Raw genomic sequence first — 25,561 nt, 5'->3', positions numbered from 1 at the left:
TATATAGTGACATAATTTAATTTCTCCAGGACTTACAACACAAATTGGAGACACGTGGCAGAACTGCTGTTTAATATGCTACTGTACTTACTGCTACTTCGTCTTTTGAGCAATTGATTATGCCCATCAGTATTTTACATATATGACCTTGAATTGGGAACATCTGATAATACTGTGTCAAGTAATTTCATTTTCTTTTTTCTTTCCCAGATCCACAAGAATGCTAAGAGGTGTGGGATGGACATGTGCGTGGAGATGCTGCTAGCTGCAAGCACCAAAGACGTTAAACGAATGCACTACTGAACCTAATGTCTATTTTGGTAACAGCCATAGTGCTTATTAATAACTTTAAGGCAAATGTAAGGCTCTGGAAATTTGCTGCTGCAGGGTGTTGTTCTTTGTCTACACAAAATAGACAGAATTGCCTTAATGTGGGACTACTAACGTAGCACCAGGATGAATGTTACATTAACTATGCATAGTGGTGTGTGAAAGATTTAGCCCCGTAAAAAATTCCCCAAGACAGGGCAAAACCTTTTCAGTCATTTCACAGGTAAGACCTTCACTAATTATTATTTTTTTTAATGTGTACAAGCACGCAACACGGTACAGTGGACAGTTTGCTACCACTTCCTTGTGTCCTTTCTTATCAAGGCCTGTTGTTCCCACCACCCCCTGCCCAGTATCAGTGTCCAGAAATAGAGTGAGAGCTCAGGCAGAAATTTAGCAGCAGTGTTCCCCACTCCTATGTATGTGCTGCTGCAACAAGAAGTTTAACTTCTCAGGATGCTGCCTTTCAGGAGAAAAGGATGCAATGCATCTAAGCAGCAGGTGTTTGCAGATCTACGTTTTCATTCTGGCTACCAGTTGTCTGCCATGCTTGCTGCACTGCTTATTCCAGTGCAGCCTGGGTACTGTGCCTTCATCCTTTTTATTTTTCCTTTGTTGGTCTATTTAAAAAAGAAAAAAAAGAGGTATGCTAGATTGCTGCTTCCCAGATGTTCCAATGTATTTTTTCTGACAAAAATAGCCTTTTGCAGTTCTTCCAGGTGATGGGAAAATAGCCACTCGTTGTGTAGAAAACTGGATTATGACCATTTTCAGGAATGTTTTTAATTAGCAGCATACAAAAAATGGTACCAAATATGTTTCTGTTTGTAAATCTCTATGAGCTAACAGAAAGGACTGATCTTGAAGGAGAGGCTGTGCCTGCACTGGGGAGTGGGGGGTGCTGCTGTGCCAGCTGTTTAGGTAGGGCGAGGTTGTAGGCAGAAAGGAGTCCAGACACGTAAGGCAGTGCTGCCTCTGTCTTCCTGAGCAGATGAAGACAATACAGTATTTAGTTTTTAATTTCAATAAATTTAATATACAAAACTACATGTTGAAAATAAAAATATAATATGCAGTTTTTTGCAGTGTTAACTAACTGAATTTTAAAAGTACAATTTTTTTTCTAAAACAAGTACTCATTTCTTAACAACATGGTAATTAAGGTCATTTAAAAGGCTATGGTTGAAGCAAACATGTCAGTCACCAGTTGATAGTGTTTTGCACAAACATAATCCAAACTTAAATGACATTTGGGGCAAAGGAAGATAAAGTTTTTTTTCACCTCTTTTACTGCATCATTAAGCATAACAATGCAACTAAGGTAACTGGGAAGCTGCTGCTGTGGCAAAGCTGGAGTGCAGTCTCTAGAAGGAATATTTTTCTTCCTTAGTTTATGGAACGCTCTTCCAGATACTGAATCTTGCCTACACCATGTAGTGCTGCGCTGTGTCCCATAGTGTGCAGTTGCAGTGTGCAGAAGGGAGTTTGAAAGTAACCTTAGTCCTGCTCCACTGCACGAATACGTAGGAAGGCTTTTACTGATTGGGTAATAGCTTAAGGTTTGGCATCATGAACTGTTAAGCCGCCTTTTCCCAAACACCAGAGGTAAGGTTTTCCTTGGGTGTGCGCGTAAAAGGGTGAGTGGTCCTAGTGCGCTACCTCTTGCTGGCCAGCTTTTGTTTCTGGAGTTGGACCCCAGTACCGTGGCCTTTCTTCTCCAAATGTTTGGTGGTGACAGCTGTAATTTGCTATAAATTTGTAAGACTTAGTGTTTGTTTGTTTTTTTTAAAGCAGTAGCCATTTATTCACCAATGCGCTCTGTACATATTCTATGCTGTCTTTATGTAAAATGCATTGCTATGTGTACAGTTACCTCTTTGTTTGCCCAACTAACGCTGTGTATGTGTCTAAAAAACGTAGCATCAGCCTCACGGTAGCCTTGCGCTTCCCTTGATACTTGAAAGGACACCTGTATGACTCACCTACAGCAGAAACCAAGTACACCCTGCTGCAGCCACCAGAGCCGACTGCAAGTAGGGCCAATGCAAGGTCAGAGATAACTGTGTTAACCCTTAATAGTCCTTCCCTTTCCAAATTAAGTTTTCTGTATAGACAGCAGGGGAGATTGTTCACCTCCTCCCCAGGAGAGACTCAACAGCTGCTTTGCATGGCTCAACAAACCTGCTTTGAGTCTTTTTTCCACTAGTTAGCAGCATTCCATGGAGACAATTTAATTCACTAAGACTGTGGAACCATGTCTCCTCTGGCCAAGTCTCAAGTCCAGCTTCACGAGGTTGTGGCAGGTGTGAGCAGCTGCTTCCCTTACGAATGCCCTCGCAGGTGAGACCAAGAGCACTGGGCCAAGTGCAAGTTTTCAGAGCTGACCAGAAAGCCTTTTTCAGCAAAACATGCAAAAAACAGCCACTCTATACTTGTATCACAGGTAAGCTATTACATGGTGCTGCTAATATGAAGTGCAAGCTGTCTTGTAGTACATGACACTAGCATTACACTACAGCATACAGCAGGGAGGAGACGTAAAGCTGCCCTGGGTGTTACTTCTCTTTAAAAAGCAGGACCTACTGGGGAAAAGAATGAATTAATAACTGCACTTTAGGGCTAATATTTCCTCGGCCTGTGACAGGTATCTGAACTTCATACAGATTTGTAAACAAAGGAGAGAATAGCAGAGCTGTTTTAGGCGATTACCGAAGTCTGCCAAGGTGACAAGTTATTTTTCATAGTAAATGGGGGGAGGAAAGGTAAACTAGCCTATTTCACACACAAAGCTGCAGTTTACATAATACCGCTTCCAGAGAGATGCCTGCCCTTCTCATTTGGACTCGTATACAAATGTCGTTATGCTAGGTAATTTTTCCACATCTCTCAAAGGCTACCCTAAACAGATTTCAACCAATAATCTGGTCAAAATAATGTAAACGTTACTTTTTAATGTCTACAGAATAATCAAACACGGCATTATGATGAGGTCAGAATGGAGGTCTTGATTGTTGTTACTTACTTGTCCATCTACAACCAGTACAAGATTGGAGTTTCACTTTTTATTTATGCCCCAGTGATCTTTGCACCCGTTTGAGCATTTAGAGTACATGACTGTAAGTCTTTAAACATGAGCATTTTTCTAAACAATAACAGAAGTGTATTAGCTGCAAGGATAGCATAGCCATGTTGTAGTATAGAAGCTGCCCTGATCCTCTGGTTGTTGACAATGCATAGAAGATTTAGAATTATGGAACAACTGTCCCTCCCACCTCCCTCCCCCCAATCCCCTTAATAGTGTTACCAAAAGCTTAATTTTCCAGTTTTAAAGTGCAAATGATTCAGATACAACTGCTGCTGGAACAGGTCTGAACAGAAAATGAAGTCCTCTTATGAGATGTTTTCCAGAATATAAAAGATGAGCTCCATTATGACTGGCCCCTCGTTCAACTGACAGGCCCCTCCATGAATCACTGGAACTAAGGCACTGTCCAGGTCATTCATGTACTGAGAGGGCAGCGGCTGTCCGTTACTCCCAGCTTGATAACCAACCTAAAGAAACACAAAGCACGAGTGGGTTTCGCACACACTAGGATACAAGGCTCTGGGTCACTGAACGTGATGTAGCCACTTCTCCACTTGGTTTTGGTCTGCTCTGTCTGCCTGAGGACTGCCTAGACAAAAGCAGCGTTTACTCTTTCCCCCACTGCTCTACCAACGCAGATCTTTCAGATCAGTAAGACCTGCACTCTGCGCTATCAGATTCAGTCATGCAGTATTTAAAAGCAGGGTAATGCTGAGAACACTTACACTCCCAGGCAAGGCCGCTGGCTTGCCAAGAGACCTCTCTCAGCTTGTAGCAGTTGCTGTAGAGCATTCTCGAGGGGACCTCCCATCTGTTTCTCTGCCTCCCATGCAACGTGATCTAAGAAGGGCCGTCCTTGGGCACAACGTCTCATGCTCGCCTAACAATACATTTAATCTGCTCCCATCTTTAACTTCTGGAAAGGCAAGCTTAGAGTCTTTTTGCAGCATGTGGCAAGCTTCCACCTCTGAGGGCTGTGCACAGGTCTCTGACCACGAGCAGGTGCTGCTAGTGGCATAGGGGGGTCAGGCCTTGCTGCTTACTCACACGATGCAGTAGCTTTCCTAGTGTAATTGACGGCCCAAAACACCAAATAACAGCACTCATAGATTAGCATCTGATAGTGGTGGTGCTTTAACCAACAGAATGGTTTTCCCTCTTCTTGCGAGGAAAAACAAAGCAACCCCCTAATTATTGAACAAACTATTCAAGACTTACTTGATCCGAGTCAAGAGTAACACGCAGCCCAAGCTTAGTCATTCCATCTTCTTTTAAGAGTTTAAGATGAGGACAGAGAGCTAAGCAGAAAGCTTTTGCCACGTTTTCAGTCAATCTGCTGTGATCAGCTGGGTCACTCAGACCATTATGTTGCTCATCATTTTCCAGGAAAAACACCTAAAGGAAAGAATTAAGACATAACATTTGGAATTTTCTAGACAGTAATGTTACTGAGATGCCATTTAAACTTTTTATGAAAGAAGGCTTGAAGAGATTCTCAGGGAAAACAAGTAAAAGCCTCTGAAGACAAGCCACCTTAGGGAAACAAACAAAACATCCTTCAAACAATAGATATTTAAACAGTTGTATTGCGGTCCCAAAATGCTGAGCGCCAGTTTACTTGCAGCTCAATTTGACTGACTTACCTCTGTCCACCGAATGACCTTTCCATTTGCCTTGTACTCCGAGCCATGGAATATCTTCACGCTTGTTATAGACTCCATTGACTTGCCATCAATAGGGCTTACAACACTGCAGAGGGGAGGGAAAGGGGTAAGTTCCTACTTAACAGAAGATACAAGTTGAACAGAGAACACTGCAAAGAAGTATGTCACAGATCAAAAAGCAGCGCCTCTGGTACACCGAAGCCCAACAGGATTGCTGCAGGTTATTGTCATAACTGCAGTGCTCTGCAGTTTGAACTACTGCTGCACAGCAACTTGCTGCATCAGCTTAACAGGGCACAGACCAAAACTAGCCTCAGAAGAGAAGTCCCCAAGCAAAGGCTTCTCTCAGAGTGCCAAAACCAGTGATCTAGAATACCCTTGCTAGTTGTGCCAGTGATGCTAGGCCTGAACCTTCATAATGATGAGTGACGATTCAAGAACGCCTGTACCCGTCACAACAGCACTTCACCACCATAAGCAGTTACGCTGCCATACACACTTTTCTCTTGGCTGAACTACCAAGGTAGGAAATGTGCAGTTGGTGTTCAGCAGTTTTCCTTCCTACTTAATGCAAACTAAGCACCAAGAGTGCAATGTGACCATAATATGCGGGGTTCGGCACTGAGTGTTTGGGCAGATTAGTGGTTTCCAATAACTGGATATTAGCAATGGCAAAAGAATCCATAGCATTGACAGCTTTCTAAATTGATGCCCCAAAGCTTTACTGTCTCAGTTCTGTGCTCATTTTGTTTAATTGAACCTTGTCACTCAAAACAGAGCCATAAGATTGTAATTCCTATTGATTTGAGGGCCCATGCACCTTATAAGATCAATTAAAGTTTTAAACAAATACAGTCAAACATGTTGAGAGATTGCTTCTCTGCTTACCCCTTACTGAAGTTTTTATCATCTTCTACCCACTGAATGTGAACGTGTTCCTGAGGATCTTCAGCATCTACTTTGCCACAAGTGATGGTGAAGTCTTTCATCTCTCTCAAGGCCTGCCTCAAAGAGTCCATGTTCTCAGCGGTTATCTGGACCATCACTCCATCTAGAGAACCAAAAATTTCTTAGGCTCACCATTTCCTCATTCAGCCCAAACCAGTACAGTGATACCACGATCACAAGCCAGGTATTTCATATTTTACCCTCGTTTTTTTTTGCGTCCCTGTCCTAGAGGATCTGGGTAAGTTCCCCCTCATTAAAGGGAGCAGTTTTCTGGGTGAAAAAGTAAGATAAAGCTGAAGCAGCAGCATGATAAAAATGCCCAAGGCGTAACAGCAGAGCCCTGATAACTACAGAGCTGAGCAGTGGTAGAGGGAAAGTAGCGGGCTTGCAGCAAGCAGCTCAGTTCTTACCTTCTACTATACTGGATTTGGCAAGGTAGCCTGAAGAGGATTTTAAAGCTCCGCTGAACACAAAGAAGCTGGCACCAGTCACTGCAACAACAACAACAGGAGTGATTTAGTGAGGCTTTCATCAAAACAATGCCTCATACGAGAATCAGGCATCACAGCTCTATCATCCAGAGAGGCGATTAATCTAAATCAGAACAAATGCTGCTCAGAGTTACATGACTTTGACACGTTACACACTTGGATATGGAAGGGCAAATCATCCAGTTATTTTCTAAACTGGATAGTAGTTCTGTCAGCCTTAATAAATGTTCATATTTTGTGACTCCCTCTCCCCACAAATGCTTCTTTTTCAGGACTATTAATTTAGGAAAACCAATTACGTAATTCACTTCTAGAAGTTCTCACACAGCTGGCAAAGACTGTGTGTGCTGCCTGTGGATCCCACTGTAACACCAACCCCCTAGAAAGACCACAGCTCAAAGCCAGCTGATTTAAAATAAGATTCTCTTAAATGATCACTTGAGCATCATGAAATACGTGCTGGAAATCCCTCTGCTCATCCCTACAGCAAGCAGAACTCAGGTAAGACTACCAGCCCTGAGGGACACCCCATGCCAGTATACTCCCTGGATATGGGGGTACTTGCCAAACAAAAGCTGTTCTCTGTCTTGCTTGTTCTCATTTGGAGATAGCATAAATGTCTGTCAGAAATTTTCCCCAAAACCCCAGTATTGACATTCTCAGAACACTGCTGCTGCATTGTTTCAGCCTACTGTAACAAGCATCAAGTCTGGAAATTAGATGGTCTAACTGAGATGAACACAAGGAGTTTCTTGAAGATGCATTGTTAAAAAGCTGCTATTATTGGTTATTCCTATCCACCTTTTCCTCCCACTACACCTTCCTCCTTGGATAGTATTATATAGGTAGAGCACAGGCAACCACAGCCCCATCCCCAGGCTCCAACAATGCCAAAGGCTGCTCTCGTTATTAATGTCGAGGTGTTGCCTCAGCCAGTTACAGCACTGCGACCTCTGGAGCACCGCATGTCCTAAGCTGTATTGTGCAAGCAGCATTACCGTATTTACAAGGGAGCAAGCTGTTAGGGGCTTTATTTTATGTCTGCTGGATCTATGGAGCTGACAGCACACCTCTCGGACAAATTCAGAACAGCACTGCTGACCTAGGAAGTGTGATGAGGACTGTACACAGGACACAAACGGCATAGCGTGCCCCTTGACATCTGAGATCATGGATTCTGCAAGGGGAATAAAGCACTGAGGCAGCAAAGAGCAGATAGACCAACATAGTGCTATCCCTTGTGTTGCACATCTAACTCACAAAGCTGCCCATTCAGGAATGCCAGTAGTCAGAATTACTTTCTCTGGAGTTCTAGCAGAAACAGTGAAATACAGACAAACCAACCCTGCCAGGTTCACAAAGCCACATGCCTAAGAATGGCAAAAGAGAAGTCATGCAGAGCACCGTGAGGGAACAGCCTCCTCGTGAACCCTGTCCTCACCCTTCCTCGGCTGATTATGGATGCTGATGGCCTGCGTCTGGTAATTCCCATCATCGTTCTGAACGCACACCAGATGCGAGTCTGCTTTCTCATTGAAGCACGCTCCCCCTGCTAGAACATGCTCATTGGATTTGTTCATGGCTTTCATCATCTGCAAACAAAAAGGTTTACCATTTTTACCTGTTTGTCGAGCAATACCAGAAAGAGGTGACTCTTGGAACAGTTTAATTAGACCGAGAAAGATTCTCAGGAGCGCTCATAGTCCTGTGCTGGACAGACTTAAGCACTTAGAACCATAAACTGCTTTTGAAAAGAGGGTTCAAGTCTTATATCATCTAGATGCTTTCAAGTGTCACCTTTCATGTAATTAAGATAACTGGTATGAAGGACAGGTGACCTACAGGTTGCAAAAGCTGCTTTCTCTAGCTGTTGTAAAATACACAACAGCTTCTGTCGTTTTATCCTTTCTTCATGTAGTCTTAGACTATGAGATTTTTGATCTTAGATGAAAACTGAAGGAGTCACCTATCTCTGGAATTTGTTTCAAAACCAAAAATTATATACTTGCTTAAAGGAAAAAATAAAAAAAAAAAAAATAAGGAAAAAAAAAAGGCTAATTAAGTTACATCTCTCCTGGTGAAAACCCTGCAGAGAAGGATGCTGACATCTCTGAACAGCACTCAGACTCCTCTCCTTTCTGTAGCTGAGAGCACGCACGCTACACACAACACATTTATCTTCCTCAGTCTAACGTAAAACCTTAATTATAGTGTCAGAAACATTAGTTGATGCTCACTATTGACAAATGTGCACAGGTGTAATGTTTAGGGAGGAAACTTAATTAAGATTTTGCATCAGACAGCAGCGTATTTCATTATCTAGTTTATCATGTCATGCTCCAGAAACAAGATTTTAGCTCGACAGCAGCCATCTTTATGGAGTCCAGCAGCTGCTTTTAGCATAACAAGAAACAATTGGACATGGCAACTGTATTTAGTAACAAGGCAACTCATTAAAACAGGACAGTCGTCTTTCCTGAGGGACTAAATAGTTTCAGACAGGCAACTGAGTATCACTAGAAGCTGTAGAAAGCTAAAATCATTTTGAAGAAAAGAATATGTATTTAATAGAAAAACTAGATATTAATATTTAATCTGTTAATTGCAGTCTGAAATCTCCACATTTAATGCATGCAATAGATTTAAAATGAGGTTTTCACTTTCAAGACAGTTTGAGTGACACTGTCCTAATTAAATATTGCTTTACTTGGGGGGAAATGTAAAGGTCTTGTGGTTTAATCCAGCTTACTTCAAACTACACTCAGATGAAAAATCTCTAGCAATTCAACCTTTCAACTGGATTGCAGGCAATAATGTTAAATAAATAACACTTTCTCCTTTTAAAAAGCTGAGTCCTCACTTCACATCGGAGAGAGGACCCAAGCACAATGATTCTGCTATGCTGCATAACACGGGAATTTTCTGAGTCCAGCCTAGTGCAACATCTAATGCAGAGCTGACGCTAACACACTTGTAAACATCAGGCACAACTAACACTTGCTGAACTGCAGCTTGTGTGCTGTTGTTCGGCTCACTGCTCTGCAATAACTACAACATCATTGTGTTATCAGCGTTATTTTCATCCTAAATCCAAAGCACAGCACCATACCAGCCACTAGGAAGAAGATTAACTCTATCCCAGCCAAAACCATGACATGTGCCAATACATAGCTAATGCATGCAAACTTTACTGACCTCCATTTTCTCTCAACAGCATCAAGAATTAATACACCCTTTAACAGAACCTTTATTTTCTTGCGTCATCAGTTTCCTCTTTTTGAATTTCCATAAAAAGTTTTTTTAATACTAGTTTGCTCTAATGCTTCTTGCAGGGAAATTTTCTTGTGTGATAAAGCTGCATTCTGCTCTGATACTACAAGAGCTTTTAAAATTACCATTTTGCCCAGGAGCTTTGCTCTTGTTCCAACTTCTGATTGGTTTCCAAATACCACATTTACCCCCCTCCTGTTCAGACAGACCACAAAATTAATCACCCTCTCCATTGCCTTCTTGCATTATTGTTCAAATATTCTGTCACTCAGCTTTCTCAACAGCACTAAATCCTGAAGAAACTGATTGATTTTTCAGACTAGAAATCAAGGATAGCATTTAGATGCAGAGAGAGATTATACATACACAGCAATCCAACAAATATGAATAAACGCTGCAAGTATACACACACAACATAGATGAGAAAAGTTAATGCACTTTTTCCTCTTAGCTTACTTCAAGTGTAAAATTCTTACTACCTCAAATTAAAATGCTATTTGCAATCCTATAATATTTTCTACTCTTTACAATTACACTTTATATGTAAACAATTACAAAGCCTGAAGAAAATAAAAGAAATAATCTCTCCTTCTTTATTAACACTAAACTGAATTGCATTTTTCCTGCAGAGCCACCACCATCACTTGCTCTCAAAAAAATGTGTGCATCATGCATTTATCATCTGAGTTTGAGGGACTTTTCCCTAGTGGTAGTGAAGAGAATAAAATTCCTTTAGATCTCAGGTCCTCCAACCACAAAGAAACTGTAAATAAATGTATTTCTTTTAAGCGTTACCTCATTGTATCTGTTGCTGGGAATTTTGATGCTGGTTTTTCTGACTTCCATATCAACCACTAAACCTTGGACCACAGGCAGCGTGTACTGGTAATTTCTGAAGTCCTGGTAATTAAAACAAGTTTTTAAAAGTTAGGCATGATGATCGTTATTAACACTGGTTTCATAACTATCCTAATGACCAACAGTAACAATAATTAAAATCATTAAAATAATTGTCATCAATGACTTGAAAAGCAGGGAGGGAGAGAAACCCTGTAACCTATAGAATCAAAGTACACAAATGAAAAACATTGTGCCCGTTAGTCATTTCACTGATTTTCTTATATCAAAATTAACATTCTCCAGTCTTGAATACAAGGAAATTTGTTCTCTGTGTTCTGTTACATTACTGGACAGCATTATTAGTGTTTTTTTTCTAGCACTGGGATTAAGTCATGCATCCAAGAGAATTTTCTATGTTGAAAATATTAGCGAAGTAGGAAGAGCTGAGAAGTTCACTTAGTTGAAGCTCTGTGTAGCAGAGAGCTGTGACTAAACAGTGTGATGACCTAGCACTTGTGAGGAAGGAAGCAGAGCAACTGTTGCACTTATTTCCAGATCCAAACATTCTCAGATCGTCAGGTTTTGGAAACCTTTTTACAATTCACTAATGTCCAATACCAGCAACAGCGGGCACAATGCCCACCAGCACCCAAATGCCCACTACCTCCTCTCGTCACCTTTTAAGCATGCCAGCTACTACATGCAACAGGAGTCCAGTTCTCCCCACGTGACCATGCACACCGATGGAACGTACAAACTGAGTCTCAGCACTTACTGCAAGAAGGTTCATAATCGTATGTCCAGTCTCTCCAAACAAAGGCTTACGAAATCTGACACTAAAAAGTGGGCATGGATAAACTAGGATAAAATAAAACAGAAAAAGTCAAATTCAACTTTGCATACCAATATTCTGCAAAAAACAGACTCAAATACAAGCTCCTCACTTGAATGTGGTAAGCAGCAGCAAAAGAAGAGATTGGAAAGAAGACCAGAGTTTAAAAAGCTAAAGAGAAGAAGGGTATAACATCATAACGCACCTCACACAGGTCATGGCTCCTTGCCCACCACACTAGAAGCAATAAGACAAATTGCATGGAAAGCTTCTAAGTGCCATGCTGCAAGACTAAGTGCCATGCTGCTTCATGATCTGGACCTTGATTGCAAAGATGGCCTTGCTAAATGCCTTTTTCAAGATACTTCTGGGAAACATCACACTTTTTTTACAACCATCATGCCACTCTCCACTATAGCAGCCCAAGCCTTTAGGTTCTGTTGCTGACATGCTACATTCCAGTAATAATATTGAGATTATTTAATTTTCTGTTTTCATAAATTCATATGAATGTGGCAAATTCTCTACAGGAGTACGTAAAAATGAATTAAAAGGACATTTACAGTATGTCAACAATGCAGAATACCTGCATTCCTTGGCTGACTTGGCCATACCTGTAAAACATCTCTGATGCAATTCCTCGTGTAGAGCATGGATCTGGCTACATTATGTCGCAGCAGAAACCCTAACACTGCTTGAAACATGACTCACGCAGTAATATGTAATGCCATGGTCCTCTAAACGCGTATTTGAAGGAAGATCCTAAACTATGCTCAGGCAACCACCCAGCCCGATTTTCCAAAATGCCATATATCTTCATAGTTCCCACTGCAGTCAGAAGGGGCTGCAAAAGCTCAGCAGTTGGAATTAAATCATCAGGATTTCCATATAGAAATGAACTCCAGCTTCTGCACACTGATGCGGCATCTGGAAAGTATCACAGCTCCTACACACGCACTGTGCAGCTGACCAGCTCAGGCACGGTGTCCTGATGCACCAAGAGGTGCTGAATTTCCTGTGTCTGCTACCCCAGCTGCATAGAGCAGCTCAGCTCCATCCCAGACACACTGCATTCCCTGCCTTCGAGCTGTACGGTTGATCTGCAGATGCTCAGCAGCCATTTTCTGGCTATCTAGCAACCCAGCATGACTCCTGCAATTCATCTGCTGCACATCCAACAGAACTGGACAGGTGGCAGAAATCTGACAAATTGCACCAGAAAAAAAGGATGTACCCAAGGAAACCTGGGACACAAACTCAGCCCTTACCTGGAGGGGACTGAAGAAGTGATCTGCACCACAGGACAAGTGACTATGCCCAAATCCAACCCATGGCTATAGAAGCAACTCAAACCCCGGCTTCCCACTAAACCCAAAGCAGGCACTTCTGCCTGTGAGTATCAGAACATTTATTTCTGTGCTCAAAAACAGATGTCACAGCCAAAAAACAGATGTCACAACCAAAATATGAGCATCTTTGTTTGTTTTTCTAAATGCTGATGGGAATAAATACACCACTTAAAAACCTCACAGATGCACACAAAAACGTACACACCTTTAACACTAATGTTTGTTTGGACAAGTTTAATCTACATTCCTCATCCTCAGAAAGGAAGCTTTGAAGATTTCCTTTTTCCCTCCCAATAACATGTATTTTATGAAAATTCCCAAACAGCGTTCTCTACACATCACAAGTTACATTTAAAAATGAACGTAGGGCATATTCTAAAATTTCCTTTGTTAAATTTATGGAAATATTGATAAACACATGTGAAAAATATTAACAATGACATAGGAATTCAGATTTACAAGACGTGCCAATTAAAGCAACAGATGAGCAACACAGCACATTTTTGACCCACCATGGTGGACAGACTTCCAGTAATCTCTTTGCTCCAGTGATGGACAGTGTCTTTGAAAAAGATGCTATAATAACTTAATGCTAATTCCATGCTAGCTGCTAAGATTTTAATTAGCTGAAACACTCTCTCCACCTTAATTTTTATTATTTGCAAGAGAATTTACCTAACAAATTGCCACATCAGTTGCCCCCACATGCATATTGTTATTCTCAGAATAACGAGCGTGGTTTTACAAACCTAAAAGCAAACACACTTTCATTTCAGCATGGAAAGAACCTAACATCTTAAAGGCTCTCGTTTGTCCTAACCACACCAACTAAATCAGACTTGTTCTCCACATTACCCTATTTCAGGTCACCAAGACAAACAATTAGTCCAAACTGGTTTTGTCTCCATAAAGAACTCATTCACTGATCAACTCTTACAGCTGTAAAAAAGCCATAGGTCATATCAAGGCCTCAGGACTGCTGCGCTATTAGCTGAATGCAATCTGGGTACGAAACACCAGCAACAACAATTGTTACTTGCCCGTTTAAGCTCACGTGACTTTGGTAGGTAACAATTTAGGGCTGGGTGTTTGTGTTCTAAATCAGAACGCATTCTCCTGCAGAAATAATTGCAGCCAAAAGAACGCGTGTTACTTACGTCTGTATTCAGCTCCAAGTCTCAACATCAGCCGAATGGGGAACACTTTAGCCCAGGGCGTCTCCCACTTCTGAATGAGGATGCCAAACAAGTAGGGTGGGGTTGGGAGCACCAGGTCCTGCAGGGACTGATACGTAGCTGCAACGTACAAGAACCCTCCGTGTTCTTTGCTTCCAAGAAAGCTCTGGCTGAAAAAGGAGTGTCCCAGGTTGCCCACAACATTACCTGTGAACAAAAATACTCATTACATCACTAGATTGAGAGCTACAACAAGAATTTAAAGAGCTTTTCAAGTTGATAAAAAATCATTAAACTCACTTTTTTTTTTTTTTTTCCTGAAGCATTAATGCCTACCACTAACACAAGAAGGAATGATTTGCTGCACTCAGGAGCTCAGGTCCCCTTCAGGAAAACTGTGCCATCTGTTATGAAATAACTTGTAGACTAGAGCCACCAAAGCCATGGTATCACTGCCTGATCCCCCTTCAGTGATTACAGATACTCAGTGACTGTTACTGGTAGGAAGTCAGATTTGTAGGAACATGCTCAGCTTCTTTTCTGCACCTGCCTGGCTGAGCCATGCCTGCAAGCGTTACCAGGACAGTACATACAATCACAAACCCACCACCTCTCCTTCTTCCTCCTTCTTTCCAGCTGCAAACGTGTATAAAGCAATACATTTGAAAATACGCACATTGCCTACTCATTTTCCAAGGCAAACAGCAGTACCTTGACACACATCTCGGAATGGAGCATACAATTTATTTTGTAACCAATACGTAGTTCAGGGGGTAAAGCAGACTGAGAAGCGAGGTTGCCATGATTTGACAACAACTTCATGGCTGGTAAAAATGATTCAGTGAATTAATTTCAGTTAAAAAATAATGGGTGGAACATGGGGAATGGGCAGGGAGGGAAACATGTCTTGAGCGTGTTTCAAATAGTCAAGGAGGTGAAATGGAGGGGATGATGTATCCCAGGGATGGCCAGGGAAGAGGAAGCTCAGGCCAGTGCTGCTGCCTGCAGCCTCCCCCTGGCACTACAGAAGCTCACTGGAAGCCTGTGTTCAGCACCTCCCAGGCACTCAAGAGATTTCCACTGCAGAAGCTGCTGATGACTGAACCAAACTTTCAGACCCAGCTGTGATTAAAGGAGGTGTGCACCTGGTCAAATGATTAATGCCCACTGGTTGTCCTCTCATTTAGGCAAACCACTGGGGTGCCTGCTCAGTCATATTAAAGATCTAGGTCATTCTAAGAACTACACAAAAGAGTATTTGCTTAATTAGTATACTTCATGTAAAATGCAACCAAGACAGACACAGGGGAGAAACACCACTAATTTTTACTCTAATTCTTATTCTTTGATGCTGTTAATTTCCAAAAATGTTTATGCTGGAACGGCTGAATGAATCTGAAAGTTGATTAGATTATTATAGCAGCCAGTGCAGCATTTAACATCAGAGCAAAGAACCACAGTGTAATTCCTTTTATCAAATGACAACGACAGTGTGCAAATAATGAGCAGAACAGCCTGCAGACAGAGGGGCTGCTAAGTAGCAGTGTCTACCCTTTTTCCCCACCATCTCATGGGGGGAAAACCATCATCAATGGGGCATGTGTATCTGAACTCAGAAGATACAAAGGAAAGGAAGGCAGAGAAGGAAGCAATGCTGTTCCCCTTCTTCAACATGCACATCAACTAGACACAGCAACTGGAGTCTTTCTACCTCTTAGACACTGACATGCTGAGACAAACTGACACACAAACACTAGGTCTTGAGTAAAAACATGTCACAGAAATGCAACTATGACATCCTCAGTAATACAAAAGTGATCATTAAGTAAAGCCTTCTCAATTTTTATACTGCAAAACAGCCTAAAATCATATAAAGGCATTTACAAATGCAGTAAAATAAATACAGTAGGTGTGGTTTCGGTCCACAAAGGAAAAAATAACCAATGAGTCCTTTCAAGACCGTCCCTTACATGAATGCCCTGTGAAAGTCCCAAGTCACAGCAACACTCCCAAAGCCAGCCCTGGCATGAGAGAAGTACAGCTATTCCTGGGCACCTTGCTGGATTTGTCTTTGTTGTTGTTGTTGTGCCCACAAGGTGCTACACAAACAAAGCTCTTCAGTTCTCTGGTAAAGGGCAACAGGCTTCAGCTGTGCAGGCACCCCATGGCAGGCTCGGGCTCACTCATAGCTTACTGCTGTTCTGAGAAGTTGGCTTTTTAATTTTACAGATACACACAAGCCAGAGCTGACACCATCAACCTGGACCAGGTTCCAGAACTCTTATGGTGGTTACAACTTCTGTGATGCTCAGCTGAGCATACCTGGTGTAAAATAGCCATTCATTAACCCAAGGGATTAACGTGACTAACAGAGCTGCATCACATGTTGTCAGCTGCGGAAAAGCACTGCTGCAGACAGATTTCTGTCGGCCTGTGCTGTGACACTACAGCCTGCTCGGTGAATACACTGCTAATGCTAGTGAGTGCAACCCAATGCCCGTGTTCATGAAAAAGGTTTTCTCTGATCTAAAATAGCTGCTGGCACCTTTCTATCTCAACTCCACTTATTTGCTTTAGCAGTTCCCGCCTACCCTCAATAATCTCCTCTTCATTTATATTTCCTTTTTTCCCTTCCCATCTGTTCTTAGCCAAACAGAAGCTACAGGCCCGATAGTAAAATTAGTTGGTGAGGTTCTTGGTTCCAACGACATGATCATAATGTATGAAGTGCATGAAATGCTAACTGAATTTAATGCTGGACCCTTTTCTGAACTATTTTCTGTGTGAAAGAGGCCAGTCAGAGGGAAGCTGTAGATCCCCGTCCACTTGTGTGAGGCGAGGTGCTGCCCACTGGGATGACAAAGCAAGCAGACATTTCCACTTGTGACTGATGCCAAGCGCTGCAGCAGAAGGGGACGACTACTTATTTTTTCCGTTTCAGGAGATGGAACTTCAAGACTCACACACTTGGGCTGCCTTAACGAGAAGCTTGTCAGCTAAAAGAAATATGAAAAATCCCCTCAGAGTGGAACCTACAACGAGCTGTCCAGCACCTTGCCCCCACAAGCCACAGCAGTACAAGGTATTCCTACAGGCACAAGCAGCTCACAGTACAAGCTCTGATACGTTACCACTATTAAAAGGGCCAACAATGGGGACGATGCAGTTGTGCTGCAAGTCATTATAAGACCATGCAACAGCCTGCTTTGCAGAGAGCATGGGAACAATCAAGGGAGTGTTCTCCCAAGCACCTCTCTAGTACCCTTTTCAACCAGCAAACGCAAGTCAAAAAGCTGGGCTTCTCCCACAGAATATTTCTGACCTGTCCAGGGTTTGACAGTCTTTCCTGTCACGTCTTTGAAGGTGCTTCTAAGTCAAGGTCCCACTGATAAGTTATTAAATACTCGTATTTGTCAGTAAATTCCCATTCACTTTTTATTTATGTGGATACGAAGTACTTAAACCTGTCATGCTACCTTAAATAAAGGGCAGCTATTGGCAACTTGACAAGGTCAAACCCAGCCCACTGCACCGTTAGGCATTGGAAGCGCAGAACTGTATTTCAGAAGCCTGTAGAGAAAGTGTAGCTGTCAGAAGAACCATCAGAAAAAAGCTATCATTCTCAAAAACATGTAATTTCATTTACAAAATATCACAACTTCCTTTCTAAAGCAACTCAGAGGGAACAGAAGGGTGCCTTTCCTTATTATAAGTTCCAGCCCCTGACATCAGACAATTCATATTACTTAGGAAGTGCCATAAGCGTGTATAATGCAGCTAAAGCAACTCTGCAGGAGGTCAGTATTTATTCTCTTTCTCAGTTATACTAGGTTACCCTTGGCCTTAAATCTTAAGCACTTCTACAAAGTCCTTTAAAAAAACAAACGTGCTTGTATCCACTGATGTGACTACCTTCAGTAATGATCCATAGTGTGTTTTGAATTCTTCACTTAGGCGTCTTCCTCTGATTAACAATGCAATTTGCTTATCAGTTTGCCAATCCTTTTTGGGCTTAAATAAAATAGTTTATACCAGGAAAGGTGAAGAAAAAAAATACTCCTGTGTTTGTTTACTGCCTTCAGTACGTGATGAAGCCATTTGGGTGCTTTTACCAAAAACAAATGAAGTTAAATTCCTGATATATGCTCCATGCCATTTGGTTAATCCCAGGTCAAAAAGCTGGTACTAGCATCCAGTCTCAGGGAAAGCATATATATGTTGTTTGGCCTCATTCCACTGTCACCAGTAACAACCAAGACCTGCCAAGTACCAAACACCATGCCAACATCCTGAAAGTTCAGACATCCTAGACCTGCAGCAGGAAATGCAAGGATCAATCACCTGGGATCAATCTTGCCAGATGGATTTTCTTCAAGAGCAAATGGAAAAGGAAAAGCAGCATAAATCCAGTCCCTACCACACAAATGTCCACAAAGAGACACAGAGGAGACACAGCTGTGGATGTAACAATCACACAACACATCTGTAGCAGATGCCATTATTCAGAAAAAAAAAAAAAAAAAAAAAAAGAAACTCAACATTCAAACTTCTGATCATACTCAGCATCTTTGTACTGAAACACATCAGCAACTAATTAGGATTTGCCTTACTCATATTAGCAACAACATAATGCTTCACTTACTACCACTGTGAGCAGCATCCAAAACTTCCTCAGACTAGACTGTGGCAGTATTCCAAACAATCAACTCTCTCCCCTTATATTTTTGATTTTGTATCCATCTTTCCATATCACACTTGCAGGGGTGTGTTATTCACTCAGTTAACCTGTTCTCTGTTCAGAGTATCTATGTGGACTTCTCCATAGCTCTCACCTGTTTTAGCTACCAGCTTACATAAAACCAGGCTGGGTAAGGCATACCCAAAGCTGTGATTGGGGTAGAACACCCCCAGAACCATGGGGATCACAAAGCCATTTCAAGCTGCTGCCATACTTGTGCTTTCCCTACAAAAGTAACAGTAGCATTTATTGTATTCCACCAGTGTTGATGTACTAAAGCGTATCTGGCAGCTCTGTATTAACACATCCAACTGCTTCAAAGTACCCATTCACAGGGACAGAAGTTCTCATTTTTCCATTCACTAGACCTCCTGCCAGGCTTATAGCCAACAGACAAGGATAATCATGGGATTACTACCACAACAGTACAACTACTACAACTACAACAGAAATCATTAGCTTTCAATTTTGAAACAAGAAAGGCAACACAGCAGGGAGCTCAATGATGGAAGTGCCAAAGGAAAAACAGAACAAGAGAAACAACAGCAGTTAATACTTGCCTTAATTAACAACTTTACAATTTAGTATACCTCACATACATACAATCTATAGTGAAAAATGCCATTTTTCCTTCAAAATCTCTCAGTTGTTTTACAATTAGGAAGTCTTAACACTAGATTACAGCTTAAGTTTGACTACTTCCTCTAAGAAGACAACTAATGAAGATTCAGAGTGGTTTTGCACCTGACTGACATCTTATCCACACTGAAACTGGAGGCGAAGCTGAAGGGCAAACTGCAAAACTAAAGCATCCAGACCAAACGTTCCTGCTGGCAGCTTGGAGGCCTGGGCTCTGCTTCTGCTACCTGCACGCTGCCAGTATCTGGGGAGAGGCATGAGTACACACAAGTTTGTGCTTCTAGGTTTGAATGCAGAATTCAAAATTGAGCAGGAAAAGCTAGTAAATAAGTGTGACTCATGAAAAAAAGGAGATGGACTACTTAAATAAACAAGGGGAGGGAACATGATATATTTTGGTTCTAAACAAAAGCAGCAGCAAAACCAAACCTTTTCCAAAACAGAATCAATATCACTGTATGCAAGTCTTGTTTCCGTTCTGATAAAAAGACACTATAGGTCTTTTTATTTTATGACGATTTTTAAATAAACATCTACTATAGGACATAAACATCAGAAATGTCAGAATTTTTTTCAGTGTCCTCGTGGTAAAATAAAATGTCTAACCTCTAAACTAACATCTAAACTCTAGGAGAGGTGCAATACCTCTGAAATGAACAAAGCTGGAAGCATGGATGCCTCTGTAACAGCACCCAAACTGCTAACAGCTTCCACAGGATTACAACCACCAAACTGAAACCCTACAGCACCATATCCTGTCCCTCTGACTGAATAACACACTGAAAATGGTCAGAGCTGCAAATACATTAATATATACTTCTCCCTCTCAAACACACATGACTTGGGGGAAAAAAAAGGAGGAAAGGAGGATGCATATTGAGTGTGCATTACAAAATGCTGCTGGAATTTATTGACGTGCATTGATCTATGAAAGTTTCAGTGCTGTTTGGTATTACGCACACCTTGAGTTGCTATACAGTATCTATTTCTACTGCATGTCTGAAACACAAAACAGAGCAAACGCTATCAGAACAACATTACAGTGTGTAATTCTTAAGCAGTGAAGTTTGGCTTCTGATTAAAAATTGTACAATAGCAAGCAGCTCTTTGCATAACTGCAATTGTAAGATATCAAAATACTATCATGAGAGCACTAAAAAAAACAATTCCAAATACATGATGTAGAAGTTATAAATTATGTATTTCTGTAATTATACAGAACAGCATTGCAATATACACACCTAGCTGCATTTCTATCTGTGTACATGTGTTTGCATATATAAAAATATATATGCACACACACAAACAGAACATCTTGTATCTATCTCCCCCTGAGTAATACCATAATTAGAAAATAAAGCATTGTAAATGAAGTGAGATTTGGAAGGTTATTTGTTTTCCATGTATTTGAAATCCATTATGACATGTGATAATAGTACATTCTGAACCTGGCAACCTCTCTGGACAAGATGACCTTTGTTTTATCAAGATATTTTAGGAGACAAAGATCTTTTTCATTATTTGTTAAGAATTGGATTCAGTCACTGCAAAGGCATTTCAAGTGACATGCGGAACCCTTTAAAATGTTATTTTCAGTATACAACCCTAACTCATTGCAATTTAACTTCTGGGAAACTAGTTTTATTTTCTAATCAGTGGAACCAAATGCTCGAGTTTTTTCTTAACTTGCAATAGTTTTTGAACTCTAAAGTCTAACAATAGTTAAAAGTGGAAGCCTATTTACTACTCAAATACAAAATGTGCAAAAGGTTACATAATACAATCTTGTGATTCAGATACTAAAATTCAAAATTCAGGGATAATTTCTTCAATGCCTTACAATTCATTCCAGGCACACACACACACATAAAAATCTGTACTACTTTACAGTATAAATAGTATCTCCATAACGTGGCAATAAACACACACTATAGGAATCAAACTTCTAAGCTACTTGGTTTGGAGGCATTTAACATTCTATCCACAGTGATGCTCAAAATATTCTTTCTTATCTTTGAAAAAAGCTACCCAGACTTAGCTATCTTAAGAAGATTTATTAGAAGCAATGCAATTACTGGTTCCAGGAGCTCTTCTAAGTATCCTACTATGCTTACTGCTAAACAAAGTAGAGAAATATGTTAAGGTATGTGTTATCTCTATTCAATTTCTTAGGCAAAGATCTGGCAGAAATGCCAGGGCAGACAATAATCAAAGGCTGCTGAACACAAAATTGTCACAAGGAGAGTCTTCCTTTTGAAATCACTTTTAATAGATAGCTTTCCTACCTGCTAAGGCATCCCGATAAAGTTGCACAAAATGGTTAAAGATATCCTTGGGCAAACATTTCTCATCAGGCAAACACTGCAAGAGAATGACTATCTCTGACTGCCCCACCGCGTGCATTCCTTTTGTAGTGAAACACCAGCACTTCCTGTTCACATCTGCAGAAAGGAAAATTGTATCAGAACAACAAATCAGAATTTCACAAAATATGCTTAAATTTCACTACAGAAAGACAGTTCAATAATCAGCTTTACAGCATATTTGGTTCTGATATCTGACACATTAGGCTCTAAATCTGGCAAGCAAGCACAACCAAGCCAAAAGCAGCTCAACAGTTCCCAGTTTGTGGCTAGGGAACAGCCAGAACATTATAGCTCCCAGTCAGATTTTGGGATTAGCTCCACAGAGCAGATTTTTAACAGTTTCTGTATCCAAATTAAAGGGCAGGATTTAAATGGGAATGAAGGAACCTGAGAAAAGGCCAGGCTGTTGGCTGTGCATATCATGACCCTGACAGCTAAGCAAGCTTGAGACAGTGACATCTCTTTCTCATGAGGTGGATCACCCAATCACTGTGTTCTTCTTCACATGGATGTTAATGAGGACACATGCTCTAGGCTTCAAAATTCATTCGTTGAGGATACTGTGCTATTAGAATGAAGTCTTTCATCTAAATATATACATGTATATGTACTGCTATTTAACTAGATACTGAAATGTTTATAAACAACATCTTAGTTTATTGTATGAATTTTTCACAGAACCAAATCATTTTTTCTACAAAACTGCCTTTTTTTTTAATGCAGCAGAGATCAGCTGAGGTACTAACAAAAGAAGCCATCAAAATTCCTCATTGTTCCTCCCTCTTTCAGTGCATGAACACACACACCTGCGCCTGCACAGTACAGAAAGGGATACAAGAGATGTCCAGTAGCACAGAACCTGCACGTTACTATGGGATCCTATATTCTTTTCCCAGGATGGGATGACAGGGAAATGAATTAAGCAACCAAAGGAAGACCGAGTGATGTCATATTCTGCCCTACCAAGTTGGACAGGAGATACCTGTCTCCAAAACTGATTGGTGGCTCTATCAGTCTAGTTTATATTTTCTAAACAAAATTATCTGTATCAATGTCAAAGCACTGGAAATAAAAATATAATTTAACTTAATATGGCTAAGTACAAAGTTTTCAGTCCATGCTCACTTTCTTAGACTACATTACCAAATAAAAATGCTGCTTTTCCTAGTAATAATATATACAAAATTTCCCCTCATATTCCAAGGCTTATTTAATTAAAAAAATAAAAATAAATAAATAAAACCAACTTACAATTTACGATTTTTACCATAGACAGCAAATTAGCATTTAAAACAAATACAAGAGGGTCAGGGCCACCATCCTCCAGTTGCTGCATGACAGAGATCTGGGAAGGCCTCTCTTCTACTGCATAGTCTATGAAAGAACAAGTAAACACATAGTAAAGTCCTCAACTTAGTTATACAGTACTCCATATTATAATCAGTTAATCCAGATACTGATGCTTTTTCCTTCTGACATTAAAAAAAAAACCTTTAAGTATTGCTGATTTGATTGCTTCCTTAGCTGGTATTTCCAAACTTCAATAGCATTTATATGCATAACACCTGTACATCCTTTAGAAAAGTACAGCTTGTTTTATAAATCAGATTTTTTTTTAGTATCAACTGGAGGAGAAAATGGAAATCAAATTGAGAAATGTGTCATGGTGTCAACTGAAATCCCAAATGACAAAGAAGTTGGCAATTGCTATTTATATCACAGTAAAGCACAGGACCACCAGTCCTGTACTACAAACACAACATATGGGCTACCCCAATGTCACAGAACTTAACATTTTCAGTGCATTAGCTAATGGGAAGATAACAAAGGGGCGATAAACTCCATATAAAAGTGTTTTTCACAGATCATAGAAGGTCTAAATGTGGTGTAAAATGGATTCCAGCACGAACATTTGAAGATGTCTGTAGTTCCCCGCTATGATTAGATCCATAAGACTACTAAATTAAAATTTGTCATTCATCCATGTGATTATAATCTACTCTGCATTTAAGATTTAACAAAAAACAGTTACACAGATAAAAACAGGTTTTGATAAAATTCTATTACCTTTCTAGTTAGAATTATCTAGAGAGAAAGGTAATTTTGCTTTCTAATGTTAAAAAAATGATTTTGGAATGTTTTAAAATAGAATTAGAATATTGGAAATAAAACACTGCAAAGAATAGAATCATAGAAAAAATCAAAAAAATCCAGTATGTGACAGCATATGAAACAAAATCAACTTAGCATACAAAACATGATTTACATGAGGCTACCTATATAAAAGCTGAAAAGTATAGTGTAGTTTCACTCCTCCTTTTTGTGGAGGAGAATGAATAATCAGGCACCCACATGAACAGCTAACACAGGATGGAACAGATTTGTTTTGAAATGAAATGCTGCTTGCATTTTGGTTTTGGCAGTATCCTACAGTAAAAGGTTACTTCCGGCTTAACATTAGAAATGCACTGTACCAGCAAAATATTTAAAAGGAATATGTGTGTGTGTATATATATATATGTATGTATGTATGTATATATATATATGATGAAAAAATAAATTAACCCCAGGAACATATTAAAGAACACCACAAATTAGACTGTGGAGAGCAATTGCCTGATGAACAAATATATACTTTTTTTAACCTTCTGAAAATTAGTTTTTCTTTTTTGGAATCCTCCACCACTTGGATGCTGTGGAAGGGTATATCACAATTACTACAAGCTTCACTGCAGACCAAAATGTGCGATAGTGCTGTTGCATTCAATGCTCTGGGATGCCTCAGACAGAACAGATATTCTAAGAGAATTTCAGAGAAGGGAAGCATGAATATTCAGAAGGCTAATTAAAATGTATCTCTGTATGAAACATTCCCCACAGTCCGATCAGTGGAGAAATTAGCCCATATTTCTGGACTGAAGTAAATTCTCCTTTTGCTTTGTGTTTTACTTCTTACACTAATTTCATTGCAACATGAGATTCTTCCTCGTTGCTAATAAGGATCAGGAGTGCAAATGAGTGTCATGACATTTAGCCACAAGTACTTGCTGTGAATTTTTTCAAATATTCAGCATATTGCCATTGTCTTATTTTTAAAATAAATGTAGTAACTATTGGGTTAATTGCAACTGGTTAGCATAAAAGCTAGCTATCGACTTATCTCCCTTACCTCCTTTTACTCCAGTGGAGATGAGAATTGGAGGAAGACCATCTTCAGGAATTAGATTCATTGCACTGCCGACAGGACTGCCAACCTGAGTTATACTTCCCGAGAATACAGAAGCATTATCAGTCTACAAGAAGTAAACAATAACAAAAGACAACATTACAAATGCAATAATGATAAACATTTAAGAGCTGGCTGACTAGATTACTAGATGTAGGTGAAGGACTTCTGTGTCTGCCAGAGAACCAGAAGCATCAAGTAATCTGGCACTTTAAAAATAGATGATAATGATGATGACTCCTGTGTGCAAACTATTACCAAAATGCCTGCTTAGACAGAGACTGTATGTCCTTTCTTTAGCACCACGCATTCTCTTTTCCTTACTGAATGTAAATGTACATCTTAACTTTGTGACGCCTCACTACCACTCACACAGGGTATGATGTACTTCGTTCCGTTAGATCGTACCTGTGTTTTCGTGCATAAATCATTTTATCAGAAATCTCAGGCAAAGCATTTTTCTGTTTCATGCTATGACAATCTTCTGTTTGAAACTCCCTACTGACCATGACTCTGCTTTTTTAAAAAACTGAGTTACATAAATGTGCTTTATACACAAGGCTGTACAGCCAAAAACTTGGAATCCACCTAGCACCCAGACTTCAAAC

The 25,561-nt window shown here is 40.3% G+C and overlaps 2 protein-coding genes across 4 annotated transcripts in view; one reads left to right on the top strand and one right to left on the bottom strand.

The window, feature by feature from the left end:
• Positions 1-971, top strand: part of CC2D1B (coiled-coil and C2 domain containing 1B) — a 30,829-nt gene extending 29,858 nt beyond the window's left edge. The window contains exon 25 of the mRNA XM_035332869.1: positions 211-971. The gene's annotated coding sequence lies outside the window, so the exon portion shown is untranslated. The remainder of the gene's footprint in view (positions 1-210) is intronic.
• Positions 972-1,293: 322 nt separating this feature from the next.
• Positions 1,294-25,561, bottom strand: part of ZFYVE9 (zinc finger FYVE-type containing 9) — a 57,915-nt gene continuing 33,647 nt past the window's right edge. For all 3 annotated transcript variants that reach the window (XM_035332866.1, XM_035332868.1, XM_035332867.1), the window contains 12 exons: positions 24,897-25,020; positions 22,979-23,101; positions 21,647-21,802; positions 13,967-14,191; positions 11,404-11,486; positions 10,584-10,688; positions 7,960-8,110; positions 6,438-6,518; positions 5,968-6,130; positions 5,059-5,164; positions 4,634-4,810; positions 1,294-3,882 (listed from right to left, as the gene is read on the bottom strand). In XM_035332866.1, the coding sequence (XP_035188757.1) occupies positions 3,721-3,882; positions 4,634-4,810; positions 5,059-5,164; positions 5,968-6,130; positions 6,438-6,518; positions 7,960-8,110; positions 10,584-10,688; positions 11,404-11,486; positions 13,967-14,191; positions 21,647-21,802; positions 22,979-23,101; positions 24,897-25,020 (1,656 nt within the window). In that variant the 3' untranslated portion in view covers positions 1,294-3,720. The remainder of the gene's footprint in view (positions 3,883-4,633; positions 4,811-5,058; positions 5,165-5,967; positions 6,131-6,437; positions 6,519-7,959; positions 8,111-10,583; positions 10,689-11,403; positions 11,487-13,966; positions 14,192-21,646; positions 21,803-22,978; positions 23,102-24,896; positions 25,021-25,561) is intronic.

Source organism: Oxyura jamaicensis, chromosome 8, assembly GCF_011077185.1.
Source record: "Oxyura jamaicensis isolate SHBP4307 breed ruddy duck chromosome 8, BPBGC_Ojam_1.0, whole genome shotgun sequence".
In the NCBI taxonomy this organism is placed as follows: domain Eukaryota; kingdom Metazoa; phylum Chordata; class Aves; order Anseriformes; family Anatidae; genus Oxyura; species Oxyura jamaicensis.
The sequence above is the reverse complement of the archived record's forward strand: the minus strand, read 5'-3'. Positions and strand labels throughout refer to the sequence as shown.